General features: G+C 51.4%; 1 protein-coding gene across 2 annotated transcripts; it reads right to left on the bottom strand.

Annotated features, from left to right (window-relative positions):
• Window positions 1-1,925: 1,925 nt before the first annotated feature.
• On the bottom strand, window positions 1,926-18,103 carry CACNG6 (calcium voltage-gated channel auxiliary subunit gamma 6). Of its 2 annotated transcripts, XM_069549442.1 has the most exons (4): window positions 16,390-18,103; window positions 11,804-11,878; window positions 9,948-10,085; window positions 1,926-2,625 (listed from the first exon to the last, which is right to left on the bottom strand). In XM_069549442.1, the coding sequence occupies exons 1-4, from the start codon at window positions 16,721-16,723 to the stop codon at window positions 2,387-2,389; spliced, it is 786 nt and encodes a 261-aa protein (XP_069405543.1). In that variant the 5' UTR covers window positions 16,724-18,103; the 3' UTR covers window positions 1,926-2,386. The 2 variants fall into 2 exon arrangements, with proteins under 2 accessions (XP_069405543.1, XP_069405544.1); XM_069549443.1 differs by lacking the exons at window positions 9,948-10,085; window positions 11,804-11,878 and having other exon boundaries at window positions 16,390-18,048.
• Between the last annotated feature and the right edge of the window lie 4,361 nt (window positions 18,104-22,464).

Here is a 22,464-nt window from a genome sequence, read left to right as displayed (position 1 = left end):
TGATTATATAACACAATTGTATTTATAATTTATATAGAAACACTTATATGAATATAAAATGTGTCATGATATCCATAATATTAATATAACAATCTGCTTATTATGATATAATCATATATAATACTGGTATATATTATATATAATTTTATATTATTAGAATTTTATATTATATTATTTTCTGTTTATAGTAAAATATTTAATTTATAATATTACTGTAATTATATATATTTATCACCCCACTCCAGTACTCTTGCCTGGAAAATCCCATGGACAGAGGAGCCTGGAAGGCTGCAGTCCATGGGGTCACCGAGGGTTGGACATGACTGAGCGACTTCACTTTCCCTTTTCACTTTCCTGCATTGGAGAAGGAAATGGAAACCCACTCCAGTGTTCTTGCCTGGAGACTCCCAGGCACGGGGGAGCCTGGTGGGCTGCCGTCTGTGGGGTCGCACAGAGTTGGACACGACTGAAGTGACTTAGCAGCAGCAGCAGCAGCAGTAGCATACATATAAAATATATACTGCTAATATATTTAACTGAACTTATAGTAAATACTTTAAATTATATATAATGTTTTATGTAATACATATATTATAGATAATCACATTATAATTTATTCTTAAATATAGAAGCACTTAAGAGACTCACACTCACAATATTTAAACATTTGTAGTCATAAGCCAGCACATTTTCCATATTTAAATATTTTTAAACTTAAATTTAAGAGACTTTGGCCTCTGAGCTCAGCTTCAGCGATTCCTACCTAATTGAAGAATTCATTCTTCGTTCTTGAGTTGAGATTTCTGAGTTGAAAGGCGCACACTGGTCCTCCCGGGAAGAGGCTGGGCCCTCGGGCTGAAGGGCTTGAACGTGACACCAGGTCTCCTGGCCTGCTCCCTGAGAGCTGCAGGGGACTGTCTTCCACCAACATTCCGCTCGTGATGATCCGAGTGTTCTCTGAGATGGTGGACACGTTCTCCACAGCTCTCTTCCCCCCTTCCCGAGTCCTCCTCAGAATTCCTTTCACATCGTATTCCTACCAACGGTCTCATCAAGGCAATTTAGGCTGATTCTAGAATGCACCTCAAAGCACCTCCAGCTGCTGCCCATCCCCACTTCCAAAGCCACTTGTACATTTGTGGGCGTTTGTTACAGCTGAAGCCCCCTGCCAGGCACTGACGGGTGTGCCAGCTTGCTGGGGCGGCCCTGACAAAGCCCCCAGACTGCGGGCTTAGACCCTGAAATGCTCTGGTGCTGGAGACCGGAGGCCTGAGGTCAGGGCGTCTGCAGGGCTGAGGCGGGTGTCTCTTACAGGCAGCCCTCCTAGGCTTGGAGACGGTCGTCTTCACCTCGCCTGCCTGCTGTCCGCCCTCAGAGTCCTAGTCTCCTCCCCACACGAGGACACCAGGCGACTTTCCAGGAGGCTCAGTGGTAAAGAAGCTGCCTGCCGTGCGGGAGACCTGGGTTCGATCCTGTGTCAGGAAGATTCCCTGGAGGAGGGCATGGCCACCCGCTCCAGTGTTCTTGCCTGGAGAAGCCCAAGGACGGAGGAGCCTGGCGGGCTACGGGCCTCGGGGTCGCAGGGAGTCAGGCACCACTGAGTGACTGATCGCAAGCACCTGCTGGACTGGGGCTCGGACTAGTGACCCCTCGTTCACTGGATCACCTCCGCAAGGCTCCGTCTCCAAACGCGGTCACATTCTGAGGTCCTGGTGGTTCCGACCCCACACATACTTCCCGCAGGTCCCCATTCAACCCGTGACAGTACCTGTGTTCCATACTGGATTTTCCATTGCTCACTATGGGTTCACTGACACGTGACTTTGGGGCTGACGAGCAGCAGGCAGAGGTTTTCTGAAGAGCACAGTGACCCCTTTCCCCTACCCTGGAATACACAACCCACATCACAGCAGACTCCAAAGTTGTTAAATTTCCAAACCTTTAATCCCAAATCAGACCCAGAGATTCTCCCCTCCCCCCTCTTCCCAGAAGAAGTCTCTCCCACAGCTGAATACATCCCAATCTGGGCAATGAGAAGGTCCAATTCCCTCCTAAGACCCCCTGACCTCGCCCACCCACCCCCACCCCCACCCGCTAGTTACCCCATCAGGTCCCCAGCAGTCTTCCCTGGGGACCCTCGTTTGCAAAAAATCCTCTCCCTGCCCCACCCCCAAGCAACCCAAATCCAGCCATGGAGGAAAAAAAAAAAACATATTTACAGAGGAAAAAGATATTTACGAGGGGGAGGGGCAGGTTTGTGCAAACAGCGTGGGCCCCAGAGTCCAGAGAACACAGTCTCTCTGGGGCACGGAGTGAAAGATGCAAAGGGGATGGTGGGGAGGGCGGAGTAGCGTTGGGAAGCTGCTGAGAGAGCGCAGGATGGGTGCTAGGGGGCCCGCTGGCCCCACTTGGGACAGAGGGGACTCCAGGGTCCGGGAGGCAGGGTGAGCAGCAGAAAGCAGCCACCTCCCAGCATCAGGATCAGGCCGGCCCCCACGCCACAGCCCAGGGACCAGGAGTACTCGTAGGTCAGGGCCGGGGCCGCGGGGGGCTCGGGGCTGACCCTCTGCATCAAGGCTCGCACGGAATGCCGGAAGACCTCCAGGCTGACGAGGACCAGCAGGCCTGCGGGGAGAGGAGAACAGATGTGGTCCTCAGGCCCCGGGGGTCCCCCGCTGAGGTCTGAGCACCTACCCCAGTACAGCCCCCCAAACATGCTTCCTCAAGCCAGAAACCTGAGAGGCCCCTCCTAGCGACGGGGTGGAGCGAAGGGACAAAGGAGGTGATTAAATAGGTAATCCCGCCAGGGGGTCAGGAGTAAAGGAGAATGTTCGGGAGACCCCTGTAAGTTAATGACCATTCCAGAAGACATGCCAGGGAATTCCTTGGCGAGCCAGTGGTTAGGACTTCATGCTGCCACTGCAGGGAGCTGGGGTTCAATCCCTGGTCAGGGAACTAAGATCCTTGTGCGCTGTATGGCACACCCCCCTCCCCGAAAAAAAGAGCAGGTTTGCTTAACCACAGAACCAAAACCAAACAGCTTGCTTAGCAATCAGACCATGCAGCGTGAGACCTGCCCTCACACAACGAAACAGTGATGGCATGAGCCCCACATCCTGCCCAGTGGGCTCAGTAAGTGAATGACCCCTAGGACATGCTTCTCCGGGCATGCACACTAAAACAAAGATGTAAGGAAAAGGGGACGCCATGCTGAAACCTGAGAGGATTTTCCTTATCTTAGTTATTTTATGTTACCACCTTTTTGCTCATTTCCATTGCGCTGTGACTGTCCTAGCTTGACTCTGTGTGTGTGTGTGTGTGTGTGTGCGTCGCTCAGTCGTGTCTGACTCTTTGCAACTCCATGGACTCGAGCCTGCCAGGCTCCTCTGTCCATGGGATTCTCCAGGCAAGAATCCTGGAGGGGGTTGCCATGCCCTCCTCCAGGGGATCATCCCAACCCAGGGTTTGACCGTGTAGGGACAAGAAAACTCCCCGCCTGACACGGAGGAGCTGCTGATGATGGAAGCTGGATGCGGACTTAAGAATGAGAGAGCAGGGGATCCTCTTCCCCTCCCCACTTTACTCTTGTTTATAAAACTGCAGCCCACTAAGTGCCTAGCACGGCACCCTCTCACCTGCCCACTTACAAGCGTGCTATTCTAATAGATCTCTTCTTATCCATCACTTCGCATCTCATTGAATTCCTTCTGTGCTGAGATATCAAGGACTGGAGCCTCCCAGAGCCCGCCTCACCCGAGACATAGTCTGTGCTTTCACTAGTATCCTTTCAACGATCACTTACTAAGCACCTGATCTCTAGCAGGCACAATTTCGGAAGCTGGAGAGAAAGAACAAGACCCAAATTCACAAAGACAGAGTAAAAGGTGGGTGCCGGGAGAGAGAAAGGGTGAGCAGAGAGATGGTGTTTAGTGGGGAGAGAGTTTTAACTGGAGAAGATGTTAAAGTGCTGGAGAGGGGTGGTGGGGATGGTTGCAGGACTGTGTGAATGAACTTAACGCCACAGAAGGGGCCACTTAAAACGGTGCAGGGTTCCCTGGTAGCTCAATGGTTAAGACTCACGCTTTCAATTCAGGGGGCATGGGTTTGATCCCTGGTCAGAGAAATAAGATCCTCCATGCTGCATTGCATGGTCAAAATATAAAATAAAGGTGTTTTTAAAAAAGGGTTCAAATGGTAACTTTTATGTCTCTTTCACTGCTTAAAAAAACAAAAAAAAGAATAAAGCAAACCAAGGAATCAAGAATCACAAAAATTAAGACTCCATCAGGGGACTTCCCTGCTGGTCCAGTGGTTAAGACTCCACGCTCCCAGTGCAGGGTGCCTGGAGTTGGATCCCTGGTTAGGAAACTGGATCCCACATGCTGCAACTAAGACCTGTCACAGCCAAATAAATGTTGTCATTGTTGTTCAGCCGCCAAGTCGTGTCCGATTCTTTGCGACCCCGTGGACTGCAGCACGCCAGGCTCCCCTGTCCTTCACTATCTCCTGGAGCTTGCTCAAATTCATGTCCATTGAGTCGGTGATGCCATCCAACCATCTTATCCTCTACTGCCCCCTTCTCCTTTTGCCAAATAAATAAATGAGTACAAATAATTTTTAAAAGGAGAGACTCCATCAAGGCTTTAGTAAAGAGTGATGACGGAATCTAACTCAGCTGAAGCCACTGACGCAGAGAGCAGAATGGTGGTTGCCCGGGACTGAGGGGAGGGGGAAATGAGGAGATGCTAATCAGAGGGTTCAGACGTCCAGCGGCAAGAGGAATCAGTTCTGGAGGTCTGCTGTACAGTATGGTGACCACAGGCTTCCCTGGTGGCTCAGGTGGTAAAGCAGCCGCCTGCAATGTGGGAGACTGAGTTCGATCCCTGGGTTGGGAAGATCTCCCAGAGAAGGGAAAGGCTAGCCACTCCGGTATTCTGGCCTGGAGAATTCCAAGGACTGTATAGTCCATGGGGTTGCAAAGAGTCAGACACGACTGAGCAAGTAAGCACAGCACACGGTGATTACAGTTAACGTACCATATACATGAAACTTGCCAAGAGAGTAGACCTTAAATGTTCTTGCTACCAAAAAAAACCCAATTAGTACGTGAGGTCATGAAAATGTGTCAGCTAGTTAGATTGCCAGGAGCATTGTATCATGTGTATCAAAACATATCAAAACATCAGGCGGTAGGGGAGCTCCTTGGCGGCGTGGTGGTGAGAACTGGGGGCTTTCACTGCCATGACCCGGGTTCAATCCCTGGGCAGGGAACGGAGATCCTGCAAGTCACACAGTGTGGCCAAAATACAAAACGAAGAAATGAAAACCCAACACCATCAAGTGCACACCTTATATACAACAGTGTGTATATATAGGTATGTGCTGTGTTGTGTGCTTAGCCGTGTCTGACTCTTTGCGACCCCTTGGACTGTAGCCCACCAGACTCCTCTGTCCGTGGGGATTCTCCAGGCAAGACCACTGCAGTGGGTTGCCATGCCTTCCTCCAGGGGATCTTCCTGACCCAGGGATTGAACCCACGTCTCTGGCATTGCAGGCAGATTCTTTACTGTCTGAGCCATCACGGAAGCCCGTGTATAAGTGTGTATATGTATATATGCACACAATTTATGCTTGTCACTCACATGCCAATGAAGCCGAAAAGAAAAACAGAGTGATGGCAGATTACAAGATGAAAAGACGATCAGGCAAGTTGTAATGCAATTGGATTACAAAAAGAAAAAAGGAAGGGAGACCCTCACAGAACCTATGTTCTACTTGGAGAAGACAGATGGTAAACAAATAAACCCAGGCTTGCAAAACTCAGAGGCCTCCAGGGGACAATGAGAAAGTACAAACAGATGAGCAGGCAGGTGTGGTGGGGACAGTGACAAAGGGTGGCCCAGACCCAGCTTCAGCCAAGGGCAGCTCATCAGAAGCAGGGACTTAACGGACTAGATTTCCTGGTTTTCCAAGAACAGCTGGAATTTTCAAAACCGATTATTATTTCTTGGGGGGCATTCACCCGAAATATTGGGTGAGTTTAAACATTGGCTCAGAGAAACCTCTATCCGCTGCCTGCCAAACAAAGTACATTTATGGGCTGTTGCTGGCCTGTGGGCAGCCACGCTGTGACTCTCAAAGTAAACACATGAGAAGACGGGGTAATTTCAGACCGTGATGCACGCTAGGAAACAGACAAAAACAGAGTGATGGGAAGGGGCGCGGCATCCAGGGGCGGGGGCTGGGACTCCCCCACTCGAGCTGAGACCCAGATGGACGAAAAGAAGCCAGCCGTGCACAGAACTCAGGGGTAGCGGCTCCGGGCAGAAGCAAGGCCTCTCTCATATGACCTAGAGGGGCCCCTGGGACCCTGACCCGGCCTACTTCTTCAGCCTCCTCTCAAGCTGCCCTTCCCGCCCTACAGTGGCATGGTGTCAGATTTCTTTCAGGACTTGAATGCACCCAATTTGTTCAAGCGTGGAGACCTTTATGGTGTTTGGAATAACTGCTTACCCCTCCCTAAGCCTACATTTCACACGCTCATTCTCTACACCCCTACTTAAGTTACATTTCTTCCGAGAAGCCTTCCCTGACCACCACCACTTAAGTCTCTGTTGGGTCTACCCAGTTACAGGTTTCCATTATACCCTTTACTTTTCATTTATAGCATTAATCACAATTGGTAATTATTGACATACATTAATTTATATAAGTGTTATTTATTTGCCTGGTTTCTATCTCTCCCAATAGAGGATAAACCTGTGAGGGCCAGGAACTTGTTTGTTTCATATTCCTAAAACATAGGGCACCTGACACATATACTTTATGGACAAAAACAATATGACCTGAACATGTTTGAGGTCTAGAGAGACCTGGAAACCCCCACCTGCCCTGATATCCAGTATAAGAAAAATAACTATGGAGTCAGATCTACCCTTCACTTTCATTTGGTTGTACGATCTGCAGAGCATTTTTGTGCCCGAAACTTTCATAAAACACTTTAATGTCCACACTTTCATGGCACCCTCAGGAATAACACAGGCATGAGTTCGAGAATAACACCAACACCAAATTCCTACCTGCTGGCGACGGAATGAAACACCACCACTGCAGAGTGGTTTAAATCTTTATATTTTAACACTTGCTTCTTACAGCTGCTTTATTTTATATCCCTTGCACAACAACCTACAGGGCAAGCTGCCTAGCACTATGATTCAGAGACTATACAGTGCGCAGGCGCAGGGCGAGATAACCTTTACCTTGACTTATTTACTGCAGCTAGGACTTTGTTTTGGGGAACTTCCTTATCAACTTAGAATCCGTTTTGTCCCAGGGTCTGTTCCTTTTGAGGAATCAGGGAAACATCCTTGTGTGCAAGAAATGTTCTTTTCCCACGGGAACAAACAGGATTCTTAGCTGAACATCTCGTTTGCAAGAATGTTCAGCCCTGGTTGAGAGTCTCGTTTGCAAGCACTTCTCAACCTTCTTTATACCTTGTTCCCTACACCTACCAAGCTAAAAATTCCATGACAGCAGAAACCATCTTAATCTGGTCTTCATTCTGTCCCCAGTAGTACCTAACACAGCATCCAGCACTTACTAGGTATTAAAGACACACCGTATCATTGAATGAATGGATGGGTGGACAGACAGATGAATATATGAATGGAAGGAGAAGCAGAAAAATGGGGGGAAAAGGAAGGAAGAAAAAGCAGTGGGGAGGGAGATGACTGAGGGATTAGTGCAAAGATGGATGGATGGACAGGATAGGTACTTGATAAACAGGTACTTGAATGCATGAGTTCATAAAGATGAAATTTAACCTCAGAGAAGGAGAGCAATTTCCCCAAGGTCACTCATCTCTTAGTTACTTGCCTGTGCTGGGTCTTCAGTTGCGGCATACGGGCTCTTTAGTTGTGGCACATGAAACCTTAGCTGTGGCACGTGGGATCCGGTTCCCTGACCAGAGATCAAACCCGGGTCCCCTGCATTGGGATTATGGAATCTTAACCACGGGACCACCAGGAAAATCCCTCCTGGTTTGTCTTTTACACCGGTATCCTCACTCTCCATGCTCCAACCTCACTGGCTGTCTTTCAGGACCTGAAATTCACCAAACGTTTTCTAGCTTGGTTACCCATAACTTGATGTTGTAAGTGTCACCTCCTCCAAGAGGCCTTCTCTAATTCTGCTTTAAACCAAGTGCCCTCACTAGGCACTCTCACAGGACTCTACTTACTGCCACTTATAACTGTGTGATATCTGTATCATTTCTATGTCCTTAGCCAGATGATAATTCCCTTAACCTTTCTGTCTTGCATAGTCTTACTATGACACACATGTTCACACGTATACATAGTGTAATGGGTCTGTGTGCACAGCAGTGATTTAAGTGAACTAATGGATAAATGAAACAAAGGAAAGGGAGTGACTGACCTTCTCCCCTTTATTTAGGAAGCTCTCTAAGGCACAAAACAAGAATAAGAATGTGATTACTGGGACTTCCCTGGTTGTCTGCCTTGCAATGCAGGGGATATGGATTTGACTCTTGGTTGGGGAACTAAGACCCCATTTGCTGCAGAGCAACTAAGCCTGAACGCCACAGCCAGAGCGTCCACGAGCTGCAATGAAAGATCCCTGGCGCCACAACCATGACCCGACACAGCCAGTGAGTGAATAAATGCTTTTTTAAAAGAATGTGATTATGGATCATTTCTGTTTGAGTGTGCTCTTGACCATTTGTATCTCCCTTGCCTCATTTTTCACCAACCATCTGTGGATTAAGGTTACCTTGTACATTTGTGCAAATTTCGCCCTGCGTTATGCTCTGATCTTCATTCTATTCCTCAAACTTGCCCAATATTTCACAGACTTCACATATCCTGTTTATAATCACTATTACCACATTACCAGCATCACCACCACCACACAATCACCACCAACACGGCTGCCACTACCGTCAACACCATACTCTGGGTAATTTCTGTTCCTCATCTGATTATTAGCTTTAATACCACTTTCTCAAATTTTCCCTGACATACCTCCCACCCCAGTGTATACCCGTTATATGCTTTATCATAACTCTCATCACAACTATAGTTGAATTGCTGGTTACTGTCTATTTCTGTCAGAATCTAGGCTTTATGAGGGCAGACACAGTGTCTGTCTTATGAATCTTATATCTCCAGCCTTTAGCCTAATGCCTGGAACATAGTAGGTGCTCAGTAGATCCATGAAAGATAAGTGAAACTTTTATAATGAATGACCTATCTATCCATCTTAGAAAGCATCTGATCCAATGAGGGCTACATTTCACAAGATGCAGACTTTTGGGACCGTCAGCTCCAAAAATGCAACAGTTCTTACAGACTCCAAGTGCAAATCTAAAAGAGTGTCTAGAGAACCTTCAATTCTTGGCCAACAACAGCGCTTAGAATTTTCTCATATTTAAGACTACTATAGCCCTTGTGCTTCCCAGCATGCAACCAGTGCTTAACTTCTTCAGCCTCCCAGCATGCAACAGCCCATGGGGCTCTCCCTCACCCTGTGAGCAGGCTACAGTGCTTGGAGACCCTAGATTCCAATCCAAAAAAAGTGTTTGATTCAGCAGCAGAACTTAGAACTCTCCCATCTCTGAGAGTTCTATAGCACTTGAGCTTCTGCCAACTCCTAGCACACAACAGTGCTTGGAGACCTGATCTCTCAACGTGCAACAGTGCTCAGAGACCTCCCTTGACCTCCCAGCATGCAACAGTACTTGGAAACACAACTTCCCAGCATGCAACAGGGCTTTAAGACCCAACCTCCCAGCATGCAGTGCTGCTTGGAGACCCGACTTCCCACCATGCAACAGGGCTTGAAGACCTGGCCTCCCAGCATGCAAGAGGGGTTGAAATCCAGATCTCCTAACATGCAGTGTCCTTAGTCTGCAGGCTCTCAACCCTCACCTGAGAGGCCAAAGCAGACGGCTCCAACCCGGAGCAGGAACTCTGCACCTTTGCTGAGCACCATGATGATACAGAGGCACCCCAGGGCCATAAGTGCCAAGCCTAGCACTGCTATCACTGCAGCTGCCTGATTCACCTCTGTGAGGAAGAGAAGGGGACATAGAGGACCCTGGGTGCAGGAAGCGGCGAGAACTCCCCTCTGGGGACTCAGAACCAGGAATATGAGAGGTTCAGGACTGGAGAAGAATTTTCAAGTAGCAAACCATCCAGTCCAATATTTCCCTTATACTGTTCAAGGAACTGAGACTCAGAAAGGGTCAGTTATTTGCCTAAGGTCACAGAGCCAAGAATGGGCAGAGCCAGGATTAGAAGGAGATGGGAACTACCGATTATTATTTATGATCTGGTCACCGTTTGTTTACTAGTGGGGAGACTGAGGCAGTGGGGTGTGTGTGTGTGTGTGTGTGTGAGAGAGAGAGAGAGAGACAACAGGGAAGGCAGTACATTACAATGGGATGATCCAAGTTGGAATTCTCCCTAGCTACTTCCTAGCTGGAAGATTCTGCTAAAGCCACAGAACTTCTCTGAGCCTCACTTTGCTCTTCCAGAAAAATCAAGACAAAAGTCCCTATTTGGTCCTATTTGTGAGGATTAGAAACACACATGTAATGTGCCCAGTACACAGCGCGGTGCACAGCACTTGGTCCATAGCCATATCCTGAGAGTATTTTACTATCCTGGGGCGGGGGGCGGGGGAAAACAATGGCTTGCCCAAGCCCACTTAGCACCAAGGTAAGGAAGAAAGGAGTGGAGAAGATAGGAAACCACTGTTTAATGAGGACCTACTATGTGCAGGCACCATACTGTATGTTTTAGCTGCACCATCTCATTAAATCCTTATAAAGACTAGATGAGGTTGATGACACGATCACAGTTCCTTTACTGGTGAGGATACCGAGGTGCTGGGGTGGTGGAGAAACTGGTTAGGGTAGAAAGGGTAAAGTCTTAAGAGTTTCATTGTTTAGTATGTAGCCACTAACCACAGATGGTGTTTTCATTTGAAATGGATTTAAATGGAACAAAATGGAAAACTCAGTGTCTTAGTTGCACCAGCCACATTTGGTCAGTGGCTGCCATACTAGTTAGTGCAGATTCAGAAACATTTCCATGTCCGCAGCATGGTTTATAGAAGAGCGCTGAGTTGGAGTCGGAATTATTTGGGTTTAAATTGTGCCTCTCTGCCACTTCCTGGGAAAAGAAATCTTTTATGGGCTTCCGTTTTCTCATCTGGTAGATTAAGATAAAGGCCCTGCCCTGCAGAGTCATGGAAAGGACTGGAAGTCTTATAAAGGAAACTCTCAGGGCTGTGCTTAGCATGTGGGAAATGCACACGTGTGAGATGTGATCGTACTTCCCACAGAGAGGGGCTGGGGCGTGCCCAGAATAGCACAGCATGTGGGAAAGGCACACCTGAGGCAGGAACGCTGGACAGAGGGCCCTGAGGAGCCACCTCTCCCCAAAGGTGAGCCCTCCCAAGGCTGAGGAGCTTGAGCCCATCCTGCGGCAAAGCAGAGAAGAGCATGATGCTATCAGGAACTCCTCTGGCACTAACAGATACAAACTACTGTACGTAAAGTAGATAACCAACAAGGACTTATTGTCTAGCACGGAGAAGCTTAATCAATACCTTCTAATAAATAAGGGAATATCATCCCCAAAAAAAAATAATGGAATCAATTCACTGTATCCCTGAAACCAACACAATATTGTAAACAAACTCTATGTCAGTTTAAAAAGAAAGAAAAGAATTCCTTTGGCGTGGTCAGCCCATCCTCTCCCAGGTGAAATGTTCTTACCTTTCTTTGTGGTTCTGTGGAAGATGTGTGCATTCTCTCCCGTGGTGAAGAATTTAAAGTAAGTGCAATTTGCTTCTGTAGGAGGAGCAGGGGAGAGAAAAAGAGAGGTAATGACATGGAGATCCCTAGTGTAAGCTCAGGGTTGGACATTTAGCATAGCTCACAATAACCCAGAAATATGACATTAGCATCCCTGATAGAGAGAAATGATGTCCCGAAAAGGAAAGCCACCTGCTATCACACAGCTATCCAGGAGCTGGGACTCCAGTCCAGAGCTGAGAAGTCCAGATCTGTGGCCGTGAGAGGGCTACTGACCTTTCTGAGCTTCTGACTCTTCCTCTATAAAGTGAGTTAATAGTCTCTTCCCTGACTCTATCATATGAACTTGTTTAGGGTCAAATGAGATTAGAAACGGATAACCGCTTTATTCAACAGAGCACACCAAGATCCAGGCAGAAGGTTAACACATTCAGAAGAGATTCTTTATCTCAGAAAGGGTTCCTGTCTACACAAAACACTCCTGCTGATCACCAAGAAAAGAGAGATAACCCAGTTGAAAAATGGGCAAAGGAGATGAATAGTCAGTTCATAGGAGAAGAAGCCTTGATTACTCACAAGAACATAAAGAGATGCTCCATCTCACCAGGGATCAAAGGAATGCAACTTAAATCAGCAGGGAGATGCCACTTTAGATCAATTGGATTGGCAAATATTAAAAGGATAATATTAAGCACTTGGAAGGATAAGAGGAAACATCTGGGGGTATAACAGGTACTAGTCTTTTTTGGAAAGCACTCTGGAGTACTTTATGAAATGAAGTATGTTTATACCCTGTAACCCAGCAATTTTACTTCTGGGTATACATCCAGAAAAAAACCACATGCAGGAAAATATATGTATTGCCTGATGTTCATTGCAACACTGTTTATAAAAACATGGAGTCAGAATAATCAACCTGGTGCTCATCTCTACGGGAATAGTCAAGTAAACGTGATGGATGCTCCCCAGGCAAGCCTCTGCAGCACACAGTAGCCACGAACTAGAATAACAGAAAGTAGACTGGAAAGATGTGAGAAACACACCACTGAGCAAAAAAAAAAAAAAATCTAGAGCGTGATATCATTTATGTAAATTAAAATACATATATAAAAATAACACTGTATATTTTCCAAGTTAAAACATATACCCAATGCATTAAAGAGATGAATTAGGGAAAAAAAATTTTTAATGTAAAATAATGCACAAGAAAGAACCAGCTAAGGCTGGTAATGATTTTGTGACACAAGCTGAAAAGCTATGATTCATCTAACTCTGTGTACTTGAAGTTTAAGGAACCCCACACTTTGGGGGAGGGGAGATGCTTTCTAAATTGCATTTTAAAGCCAGAATTTCCCATAGAAGACACCTAGAATCAGCTTTCTCATTCCACAGATGGGGCAACTGAGAAGAGTGATAAAAGGGGAGGAGAGAGGTTGCGAGCAAGAGGGGAAAGGAGACAGAAGTGAGGTCAGGTGGTCTTGGGAAGTGGTAGGAACTTTCCAAAGTGAAGAGGGGTGCTGAAGGACAAGAGGTAAGCTCCTGAGCCAGGTGGTACTTGGATGTGGACACTCCACCTGGTACTCAGAGGGAAGGAGAAGGGCATGACGTATCCCGGCAGGGGCAGTGAGTCCTGATTCTGCAGCAGTAAGAAGCAAAAGATGCTTTGTGCAGTGGAGCAAAGGGCGAGGATGCTATCTGTAGTGGCTGGGGGAGGAACGCGGTCTTCTTCCACAAGGGAAATGAAAAGTCTCATCTAGAGAGTGAGAGGCCATGGTACATCTTTCTGAGAGGGTGTGTGGTATCTGGCACCCCGTTTTGGCTGCTAATGATTTAGGTTATCTTGTCTCTTATCTCAGAGGATGTGCTACATCTCATTTGGGAAAAGAGTGGGATATGGGTCACCCCTGCTTGGGGATGTCCTTTCATGGGCCATGAGATGGGTGGGATATTTCTAAAACCTTGAAAGCTGGGAGATGTCCTCTGAAGGGTCAGGACTGTGGGCTAATGGGGATGGTCCTTTAAGAAAGCTGAAGCCCTTTCTGATCATTAGAGACATCAAGGGATGTGAAGGACAAGAGAATGCAGTTGGGGAGATGGGACATCCCGTCCAGTGCAGTGAGGACCTCTGGGGCATATTTACAGATTAATGAGATGCAGTATATTGCAGTTGTTAAGAATGAGATGACTAGGGTTCAAGCCCCATGTGACTAGCCTGGGTGCTTAGACAGAGCCATTCATATTTCTTTCTCTTTAAAAAAAAACTTCAGCTCTTTTCAAATTGCATATACTTAATTTTTTTTTTTTTGCTGCATTACAGTGGCCTGTGGAGAAGGCAGTGGCACCCCACTCCAGTGCTCTTGCCTGGAAAATCCCAGGGACGGAGGAGCCTGGTAGGCTGCAGTCCATGGGGTCTCGAAGAGTCAGATACGACTGAGCGACTTCACTTTCACTTTTCACTTTCATGCATTGGAGAAGGAAATGGTAACCCACTCCAGTGTTCTTGCCTGGAGAATCCCAGGGATGGGGAGTCTGGTGGGCTGCCGTCTGTGGGGTCGCACAGAGTCGAAGCGACTTAGCAGCAGCAGCAGCAGCACAGAAGCATGTGGGATCTTAGTTCCCCAAACAGGGATGGAAGCCATGCCCCCTGCATTGGCAGTGTGGATTCTTAACCACTGGCCACCACAGCAGTCCAGATCCATTTATATTCACTTCTTGCTCTTCGTTTTGGGGATGATAATAACTACTTACAGGGTTGCTAGGAAGATTGATAAGTTAATGCAGATGAAATACTTAGGACCGAGCCAGGCACTACATAAGCATCTAATACATATTTCTGACTTTATCTCTATTAAAACTTTTTATTAGAGCATACTTAATTTACAACATCTAACACTGTTTTTTTTTTTTTCACCAGAGCATCCCATTTCTCAAAAATTTGGGAACATCTGCTTGAGGCTCTGAGGAGTGAGCATGAACCCATCTGCACACTGAGCGTGTGGGCATCTCAGGTCAAGGGTGCGTGGCACCCCGTTTTGCTATCAAGGGTGTGTGTAAAGAATCTGCCTGCAATGCAGGAGACCTGGGTTTGATCCCTGGGTCAGGAATATCCCCTGGAGAAGGGAATGGCAACCCACTCCAGTATTCTGGCCTGGAGAAGGGAATGGCAACCCACTCCAGTATTCTGGCCTGGAGAATTCCATGGACAGAGGGGTCTGGCAGGCTACTGTCCATAGGGTTGCAGAGAGTTGAACACAACTGAAGCAGTGGAACACACACAGGAGATGATAAGACATCCTTTGGAGAGGAAAGAGGAGGGCTGGCGATGCCATGCGGGCAATCAAGCATGCAACATCCTAAATGGGCTCTGAGGGGTGTCAGGTAGTTTCCTTGGGTCAGTAGAGGTGGAGTGAGATCTCGTCTCCGTTCCCAGGGGGTATAGGGTGTCCCACTGGTGTAAGTTTAGGGCATGGCATGGCCCGTCTGGGAGAGTGAGAGGTATGGGATAGCTCTCTGGCAGGGCTGGGGGTGAAAGAGCCACTCTGTGGAAAGGTGAAGGCTGTGGGAGTGTCTGGAAGAGACAGCGAGGGGGGCTGGAGTGTCCAGTCTGAGGACGTGAGGTGAAACAGGGAGAGAAAGAAGATTTTCCAGGAAGCAGGAGGGCTGCCCTGGGATGTGGGAGGTGTCTCCTGAGAGTTCTGTCTTGGTGGACTCGGTAGGAGGGAACAGCAGATTGTACTCTGGGGTAGGTGTCAAGCCGGGCTGTCTCCCCAGGGCCTGCAGGGTCGGGCTGCAGGCTGTCTCCAGAGTGGGAAGAGCAAGCTGACACCAGGAACCCAGAGTCTTTCTCTAAGGGAGCAGACTGTCTCAGGGGGGCGGGGGCGTTTCTGTGGGGACACAGGCTGTCTGAGGCACCAACTGTGTCCAGAGTCACCATCTGGGTCTTGCGCTCCAGGCTGTGGGCAGAGACGCAAGGTTTCTCTAGGGACACGGGCTCTCTGGGGCTTCCCTGGTGGCTCGGACAGTCAAGGATCTGCCTGCAATCCAGGAGAGCCGAGTTGGATCCCTGGGTGGGGAAGATCCCCTGGAGGGAGGCATGGCCACTCCAGTATTTTTGCCTGGAAAATCCCAGGGACAGAGGAGCCTGGTGTGCTACAGTCGATGGCGTCGCAAAGAGTCAGACAATTGTCTACCTTTCTATCTATCTTATAGGTTCTCTGGGGGTACAGACTGGTCCAGGGGCACACAAATGTCTGGGATCATGGGTTGTGCTGGAGGTGCAGAGCTTTGGAGGTCCTGGGATAGTCTGGGGCTGGCCTGGAGACCCAGGCTAGTTTGGCGATACAGACTCCCTCTCCGCACGGGGTGCGCCTGGGGCAGTTATTCCCGGAAGCACAGGCTGAGGTTGGCAGGGTAGGGGGCGCATTCTGAGGGTGCAAGCTCGCTCTCCTGGGGGCGATGGGGGCGAGGGGCGCGGCAGGCTCTCTCTGGGGCCTCTCGGCTGCCTGCGGGGGTCCCAGCCCCCGCGCGGGGGCGGGCGCCGGCCTCACCTCCGGGCAGCTCCGCGGGCCCGCAGGTGTCTCTGCCCGCGGGCATGTCAGCCTGCCACAGTCGCTTGGTGCACATCTTCCAGAGGCCCAAGTGCGCCGCGTCGCAGACGGCGCTGCCGTTGTCCCGGTAGGTGTTGAGCTCCACCCAGAACTCGGTGCCGACGGCCAGCACGGCCAGCGTGGCGCCCACGGAAGTCAGCAGCAGCGCCAGCTTGATCTTGCCCTCGCGCTCCGGGGTCATCTGGGCGTTGGGCTGCCCGCGAGCCCGCCGCCGGGCCGCGGCGCCCCGCCGGCGGTTCTCCTCTTGCAGGAAGAAGTTGGACCACATCATCATCGCGCCTGGCGGGCGGTGGGGCTCAGGGCCCGAGAGGGCAGAGCTGAGGCGGGCTCCTAGGGGTGGGTGCGGGGGGGTGGGGGGAGGGGCGCGCCTGGGGTCTGGCAGCGAGGGTGAGGGGCTCGGAAAAGGGAAGGTCTGAGTCCCCCCAGGAACCTCAGATGGGGAAGTCGAGGTCACTTCCGAGTCTTAATATACTAGATAATATACTATACAGAGAAAATACTAGATCCTGAGCTGAGAAGCCTCTGAGATTCCTGCGGGGCAGGTACCCAGAGAAGCTCAGCAAAGAAGATGGGACCAGAGAAAGGCAAAGTTCCCCCAGCCTCAGGGCTAGAACCTGGGTACCCTGGAGCAGAGGTGGGAGGGCTACAGAAGAAGGAAGTGAGGGTCTGCGGAAGCTCTGAGGGGCTGCTCTGGGGTCCCCACTGGGAGGAATCTGTGTTTCCACAGGGAAACTGTGTTCCTGGGGCGTGGGGAAGGATCCGAGCTTCCCCCTAAGGCTCAGAGTTTGGGGTCCTCAGGAAGGGGAGCTGAGGTCGTCCTGTGTCTGTGGGGGAGGGGGATGCTTCCTGGCTTCTTTTGGGCTCAGAGTCTGAGAAGGAGCTGGGTCCCCTCTGGGGTTCAGAAGAGGAAAAACTGGGGTGCAGGGGTTCCGAATGGGAGGTCAGAATTACTTCTGAGTCTCAGAGAGGCAGTAGGAACCACCGCCTCCCACCCCCAGCTTTAACAGAGAGGGATCAGCAAAGTCCTGACTGGGGTTCAGAACGAGGAAGCTGGGGACCTGCTGGAATTCCGGAAAGTGGGGGGCGGGGGTGTTCTCCCTGGCCATTCAGAGAGGAGATGGAAAAGGTCTGCCCGGGGCTGCGAGGGGGCCGGGGACTGAGGGGACCGTGGGGCCCAGAGAAGGGGCCTGAGGGATACCCGCCACCCCGAGACTCGCGAGGGCAGCCCGGGGTCCGCACTGGGGCTCAGATGAAGGGGTTGTGGTCCGCACTGGGGCTCAGGAAGTGGGGATCACGTCCCGCCACGGTTTGAAGGGCGGCTGGGGCCCGGAACGGGCTGGGTGTCCCTTTGCGATCGCTTGCCTCCCTCCCCCGGGCTCCCAAGGCCGGCCGGGACGGGCCCGCTCCAGGCCGGGCGCCTCCCTCGGGCCTCCCACCCCCGGCTCCCGGGCAGGGACCCCGCGGGCTCTCCTGCCTCCGCGCCGCGCCGCCCCCAGCTCCGCGAGGCCTCCGAACCGCCGGCTCCGCGCGCCGCCGCCCGCCGGACCCGCCGCTCCGCGCACTCCCGGCCTCGCCCCATCCGCCGCCCCCTGCACCCTCGCCGGCTATTTCGGGCTCAACCCGTAAATAACACCCGCACCTGTTGCCCGCGCCCGTTGCCATAGGGACCCCGGGTATTTTAAGGGGACGAGGGGCGGGAGGAGGAAGGCTGCCCGCGGAGGAGGGGCTGGGGGCGGGTCCCGACCCCAGAGGAGCCCGCGGGGACGTCTGCTTCCTTAAGGGGCGCGGGCGGGAGCGGAGGGTCCCGTCTCCTGGGGGCCGGCGGGCGGGGAACGGGCGGGGAACCGGGACCGAGCGCGCCCGCCTGGAAACCCAACTGTTGGGTCTGAGGGAGAAGAAAGCTGCGGCCAGGGTTCTCGGTTCCCTGAAAGAGAAGAAACCTGGGGACTTTGACTCCTGAGGCTGAGAGAGGGAGCGAGGGGTCTGGACCCCGGGGTCTGAGGGGGAGGGGCTGGGGTCTGGACCCCCGGGTCTGAGGGAGGAGGGGCGGGGGTCTGGACCCCGCGGTCTGAGGGAGGAGGGGCTGGGGTCTGGACCCCCCGGGTCTGAGGGGGAGGGGCTGGGGTCTGGACCCCGGGAGTCTGAGGGAGGAGGGGCCAGGCCCTCAATCCCTTGCATCTTGAAGGAAGGAAGCACAGCGCCCCACGCTGGGGGCCTCGGCTCCCCGAGAGGGAGAAGGGGCAGGCCTCAGGCAGAAGCTGGTGCCCGGGGCAAGGGATCCAGAGTCGCAGTCCTCTCCACCGAGTTTATTAGACGGGGCACCCCCGGGGGACCGTCCATGCAGTTCCGGCTCCCCCAGGGACAGGATGGGACAGCCGTGTGGAGTGGCAGCAGGGCCGGGTCATCACCCCACTCCCCCCAACTCAGCCCCTCGAGGACCGCCCAGTGAGACCCATCTCTCCCCAGTTCCTTCGCCCCTGGCTGGCGGCTCCCACCGGCCCCGTGCACCCTCAGCCTCTCTGTCCACCCTGTACCGCTTCTGTTGGGGCACCCATCGCCCTGGGATGTGATTCCGATTGTGGGCATGTGTGTCCGAGCCTTCGACAGGGCTCGAGTGCCAGAGGAACCATCTCACCATCCTCAGCACCGCGCAGTCCAAACTGCGCCCACGGGAAGCCTTAGGAAATGTGCATCTGTATGAATGAATGAGCAGAGGGACGGGTGAAGGGAAGCCCCCCAACTTCAGAGCACACCTCCCCCTGCATTTGATGGATCGTACTGCCTGTCTGTGGATCTGAGCTCCCAGCACTGAGATTGTGCGGCCTGGTGCCTGGAAGGCCTCAGGGACTGTTTCTTAAATGAATGAGTGAAGCTTGTTCTTTCCTTCACCTCGAGGGTATTCCCAGGCCTTGGCAGGACCCAGAGGGGAATCCGAGAAGGTGCTCGGTGCTGGCGGCGACGTGAGATGGGAGCTGGGCTGGGTGACACCCACCGGTGTCTCCATTCTGAGAAATCGGACACCCTCTTGCAGCACCTCTGCCCTGCCTCTGTGCTCCCCTCGCAGCCCCGGGTCTCCCCGTCGTTCATTCTCGCCGTGGCTCCGTCCTTTCCGCGTGCATTCGTCTCCCTTCCATCTGCCGCTCTGCCACCCTTCCTACTTCTTTCACAGAAAGGATATGAGCTTTTTGGGGCAGGAAAGTTCTTGACAATTTCATACCAAAAGGATGACCTCGCCCCTGATTCTCTCCACCTCCCCCCATCTCCCCACCCCCACCCCCTACCCCTCCCACCCCCGCCCCAGGTGAGTCTCTTCCTTCCCCTCCCTCAAGCAGGACTCCAGTCCTCACAACTGCATGGTAATGACCGCATGTCAAGGTCAAGGCCATGTTATCTAACCCATAGCCACTTTGCTCCACAAATCCTCTCCTGGTTCTCAGTAGCATTTGGCTGGTTGGCAACTTCACGGTCTCTGCCTAATTCAGGGTCACTCTTCACCTCTTTAACTACATCCTCCTCCCTCCTACCCCCATGGAGATGTCCCCCCACCCTAAGGCCCTGGCCAGGGTCCTTTCTGTGTCCTCCACACTCATCTCCTAGGTCACCTCATCCAGTCCTGGGGCTTTAATCATGCTGTCTCCTCTCTGCTGACATTTCCAAAACTTACATTTCCAACCACGGCTTCTCCCCCAGGCTTCAGTCTCAAATATCGAACTGGCTACCTGATACCTCAGCTTGGATGTCTCATAGGCATCTCAGATTGTCTTGTCCCAAGGAGGTTGCTTGGCTTCTGCATAATCCCTTCTCCCCCAGTGACCCCCTTCCAGGCAGCACAGAACAGCACCACCCAGGCTTCACAGATCCAGTTAAAAGAGTTCCCCTCTTTCTCTTTGGTTTTTCTTTCCCTCTTCTGTTACATCCAGTTCACAGCCACCACCATAGACCCTGCCTCCACAATCCCACGCCCTGTTCCTCCACATTGGTCCAGGCCACCATCAGCCTCAACTGGAAAAGGATGACACCCTCTTAACTCCTGCCTTCCACCTTCACTCCTAAATCTCTTCTCAGCACAGCAATGTGGGTCTGTTACTTCATTTTTAAATAAAAATAGGGACTGTCATTCTTATGCTCATCCCACTGAATCTAGAGTAAAATTCAGATTTCCTCCCAGAGCTATGAGGCCCTACACGATGGGCCCCCAGCCCATGCTTCCAAGCTCAGCCTAATTTGCTCACCCTTCTTCCTCTGCCCTCCACGGGGTCTCCTTGAAAATGGGTAGCTTTCTCAGAACTCTGCGTCACTGCCTGGCCGGAATGTTTGGTGAGAGCCTTTCCTTCTCACACCTTGTTACCTTTGCAGTGGGTTGTTCCTGAGGTTCCTCATCTGAAGTCACCACATCCCGCTTCACATTTTTTTTTTTTAAGACACACCTTGTGGCTTGTGGGAATCTCAGTTCTCTGACCAGGGATTGAGCCCCGGCCATGGTGTTGAAAGCTTGGAATCCTAACCACTGGACCACCAGGGAATTCTCTTTCTGGCTTCATCTTGGAAACACTTTGCCGTAACTGAAATTTCTTATTGTTTCTTGTGTGTCTCTCTTGTGAGTTCCAGGACAGTACAAGCCTGGCCATCTGTTTACTTGCACATTCCCTGCACCTAGACTGGCCTAGAAGAGGCGGGCACTCAATAACTATTTCTTGAATACTGAAACCAAAGAAATGGGTTGCCCCTACACCCTAAGCGTGCTTCTGAAGCCCCACCTTTCTTTCTGGGCACATCCCTGCATCTTTCTCCCTCCATCTGTGTGTGTGTGTGTGTGTGTGTGTGTGTGTATTTGCTTCTCTGAGCCTCCTCTGTCCTGACTTGTGCATCGCTGTGTCAGCCCCTCCTCGGCCCTCTTCCTCTCCTTTTTGGATCACTGTCTTTGTTTCCTCTGCCCCTGTAACTCACTCAGCTTTGGCCTCTGTTGCCCTGATCTCCCCTACCCCGGGCCATCTCTCTCCCTTCTGCCCATGCTCCACTTCTGTCTTGCTTTATGTTTGGCTTTTGAACACTAGAATCCAATATCCTCTAGCCAGCTCTGCTCCCCTTCTCCTACCAAATCTGTCTCTTGTAATGCCACCTCTTCCAGTCCTCTCTGTTTATCATCCGTACAGTCAGTGCCCCTCTGTCCTGTGAGTTGTATTCCTTTCCCCACGTTTCCCAGAATCTCTTTCCAACACTGCCCTCGTCCAGTTCCTCGCTGGTCCCCTGCCCATCAGTCTTTCTTGTCCACCACAGGGACCCGAGGGAAATCCCCAATACCCAGTTGTCGTCCCACCCCTCCTGTTCTGCCTGCTTTCTGAGGCTCCAGGTCATCTGCAGAGAAGCTGGTGGAGCCTGGCACGTTGCCAACCACTTCCCCCTCATCTGTGTCCAGGTCTGTCTTGCCACCAGGCTGGGAGCCCCCTGGAGGACAGAGCAGACTCTGAATCCTCCCTGCTCCCCCCAGTATTGCTGAGCACAGAACCGGCCACACAGGGAAGCTGGGGGCGGTGGGGGGGGGGGCGGGTCTTGGGAAATACTTGCTGAGCAAATGAAGGGAAACGCAGTGAGCGCTCTCCCTTCTGTGTCCTCAGTGACCTTCAAATCCATCCTTCCACCTTCTCTACCCAGAGCCCTTTCCCAGCTCAACTGCCATCCTGTCTCATCTACTTCACAGCATCGACATCCTATCCACTCCTTTCCCACGTCCCAGGTGGTTCCTTCTGACACTCCCGTCTCAACCTGCTCTTCACTTGCTCCAAACTCTCCTGTTTCCTGGCACCCTCAGAATAAAGTCCAGACTCACCAGCCCAGAGCCCTAGCGCATTTAGACTCTGGCTTCTAGCTGTTTCTCTAGTCTCACCGCCCACCCCTACCCTGACCTTTTGCACCCTAAAAGGAGGAGTCCTGACCCCAGAACTTCATGCTCTTTCAATCCCCCGCCCCACCCCCACCCCACTTGAGTTATTCTGCCGTGAAAGCCATCCTTACTCA

The sequence above is a fragment of the Ovis canadensis genome, chromosome 14 (genome assembly GCF_042477335.2).
Source record: "Ovis canadensis isolate MfBH-ARS-UI-01 breed Bighorn chromosome 14, ARS-UI_OviCan_v2, whole genome shotgun sequence".
NCBI lineage: Eukaryota > Metazoa > Chordata > Mammalia > Artiodactyla > Bovidae > Ovis > Ovis canadensis.
The sequence above is the reverse complement of the archived record's forward strand: the minus strand, read 5'-3'. Positions and strand labels throughout refer to the sequence as shown.

Excerpts from the sequence above, each read along its gene's own strand:
- CACNG6 (XM_069549442.1), bottom strand. The coding sequence starts at position 16,723 with ATGATGATGTGGTCCAACTTCTTCCTGCAAGAGGAGAACCGCCGGCGG. Across the intron at positions 11,879-16,389 it reads GCCCGCGGAGCTGCCCGGAG|AAGCAAATTGCACTTACTTT; the intron begins GTGAGGCCGGCG and ends CTCCTCCTACAG. Across the intron at positions 10,086-11,803 it reads CCACAGAACCACAAAGAAAG|AGGTGAATCAGGCAGCTGCA; the intron begins GTAAGAACATTT and ends TCTTCCTCACAG.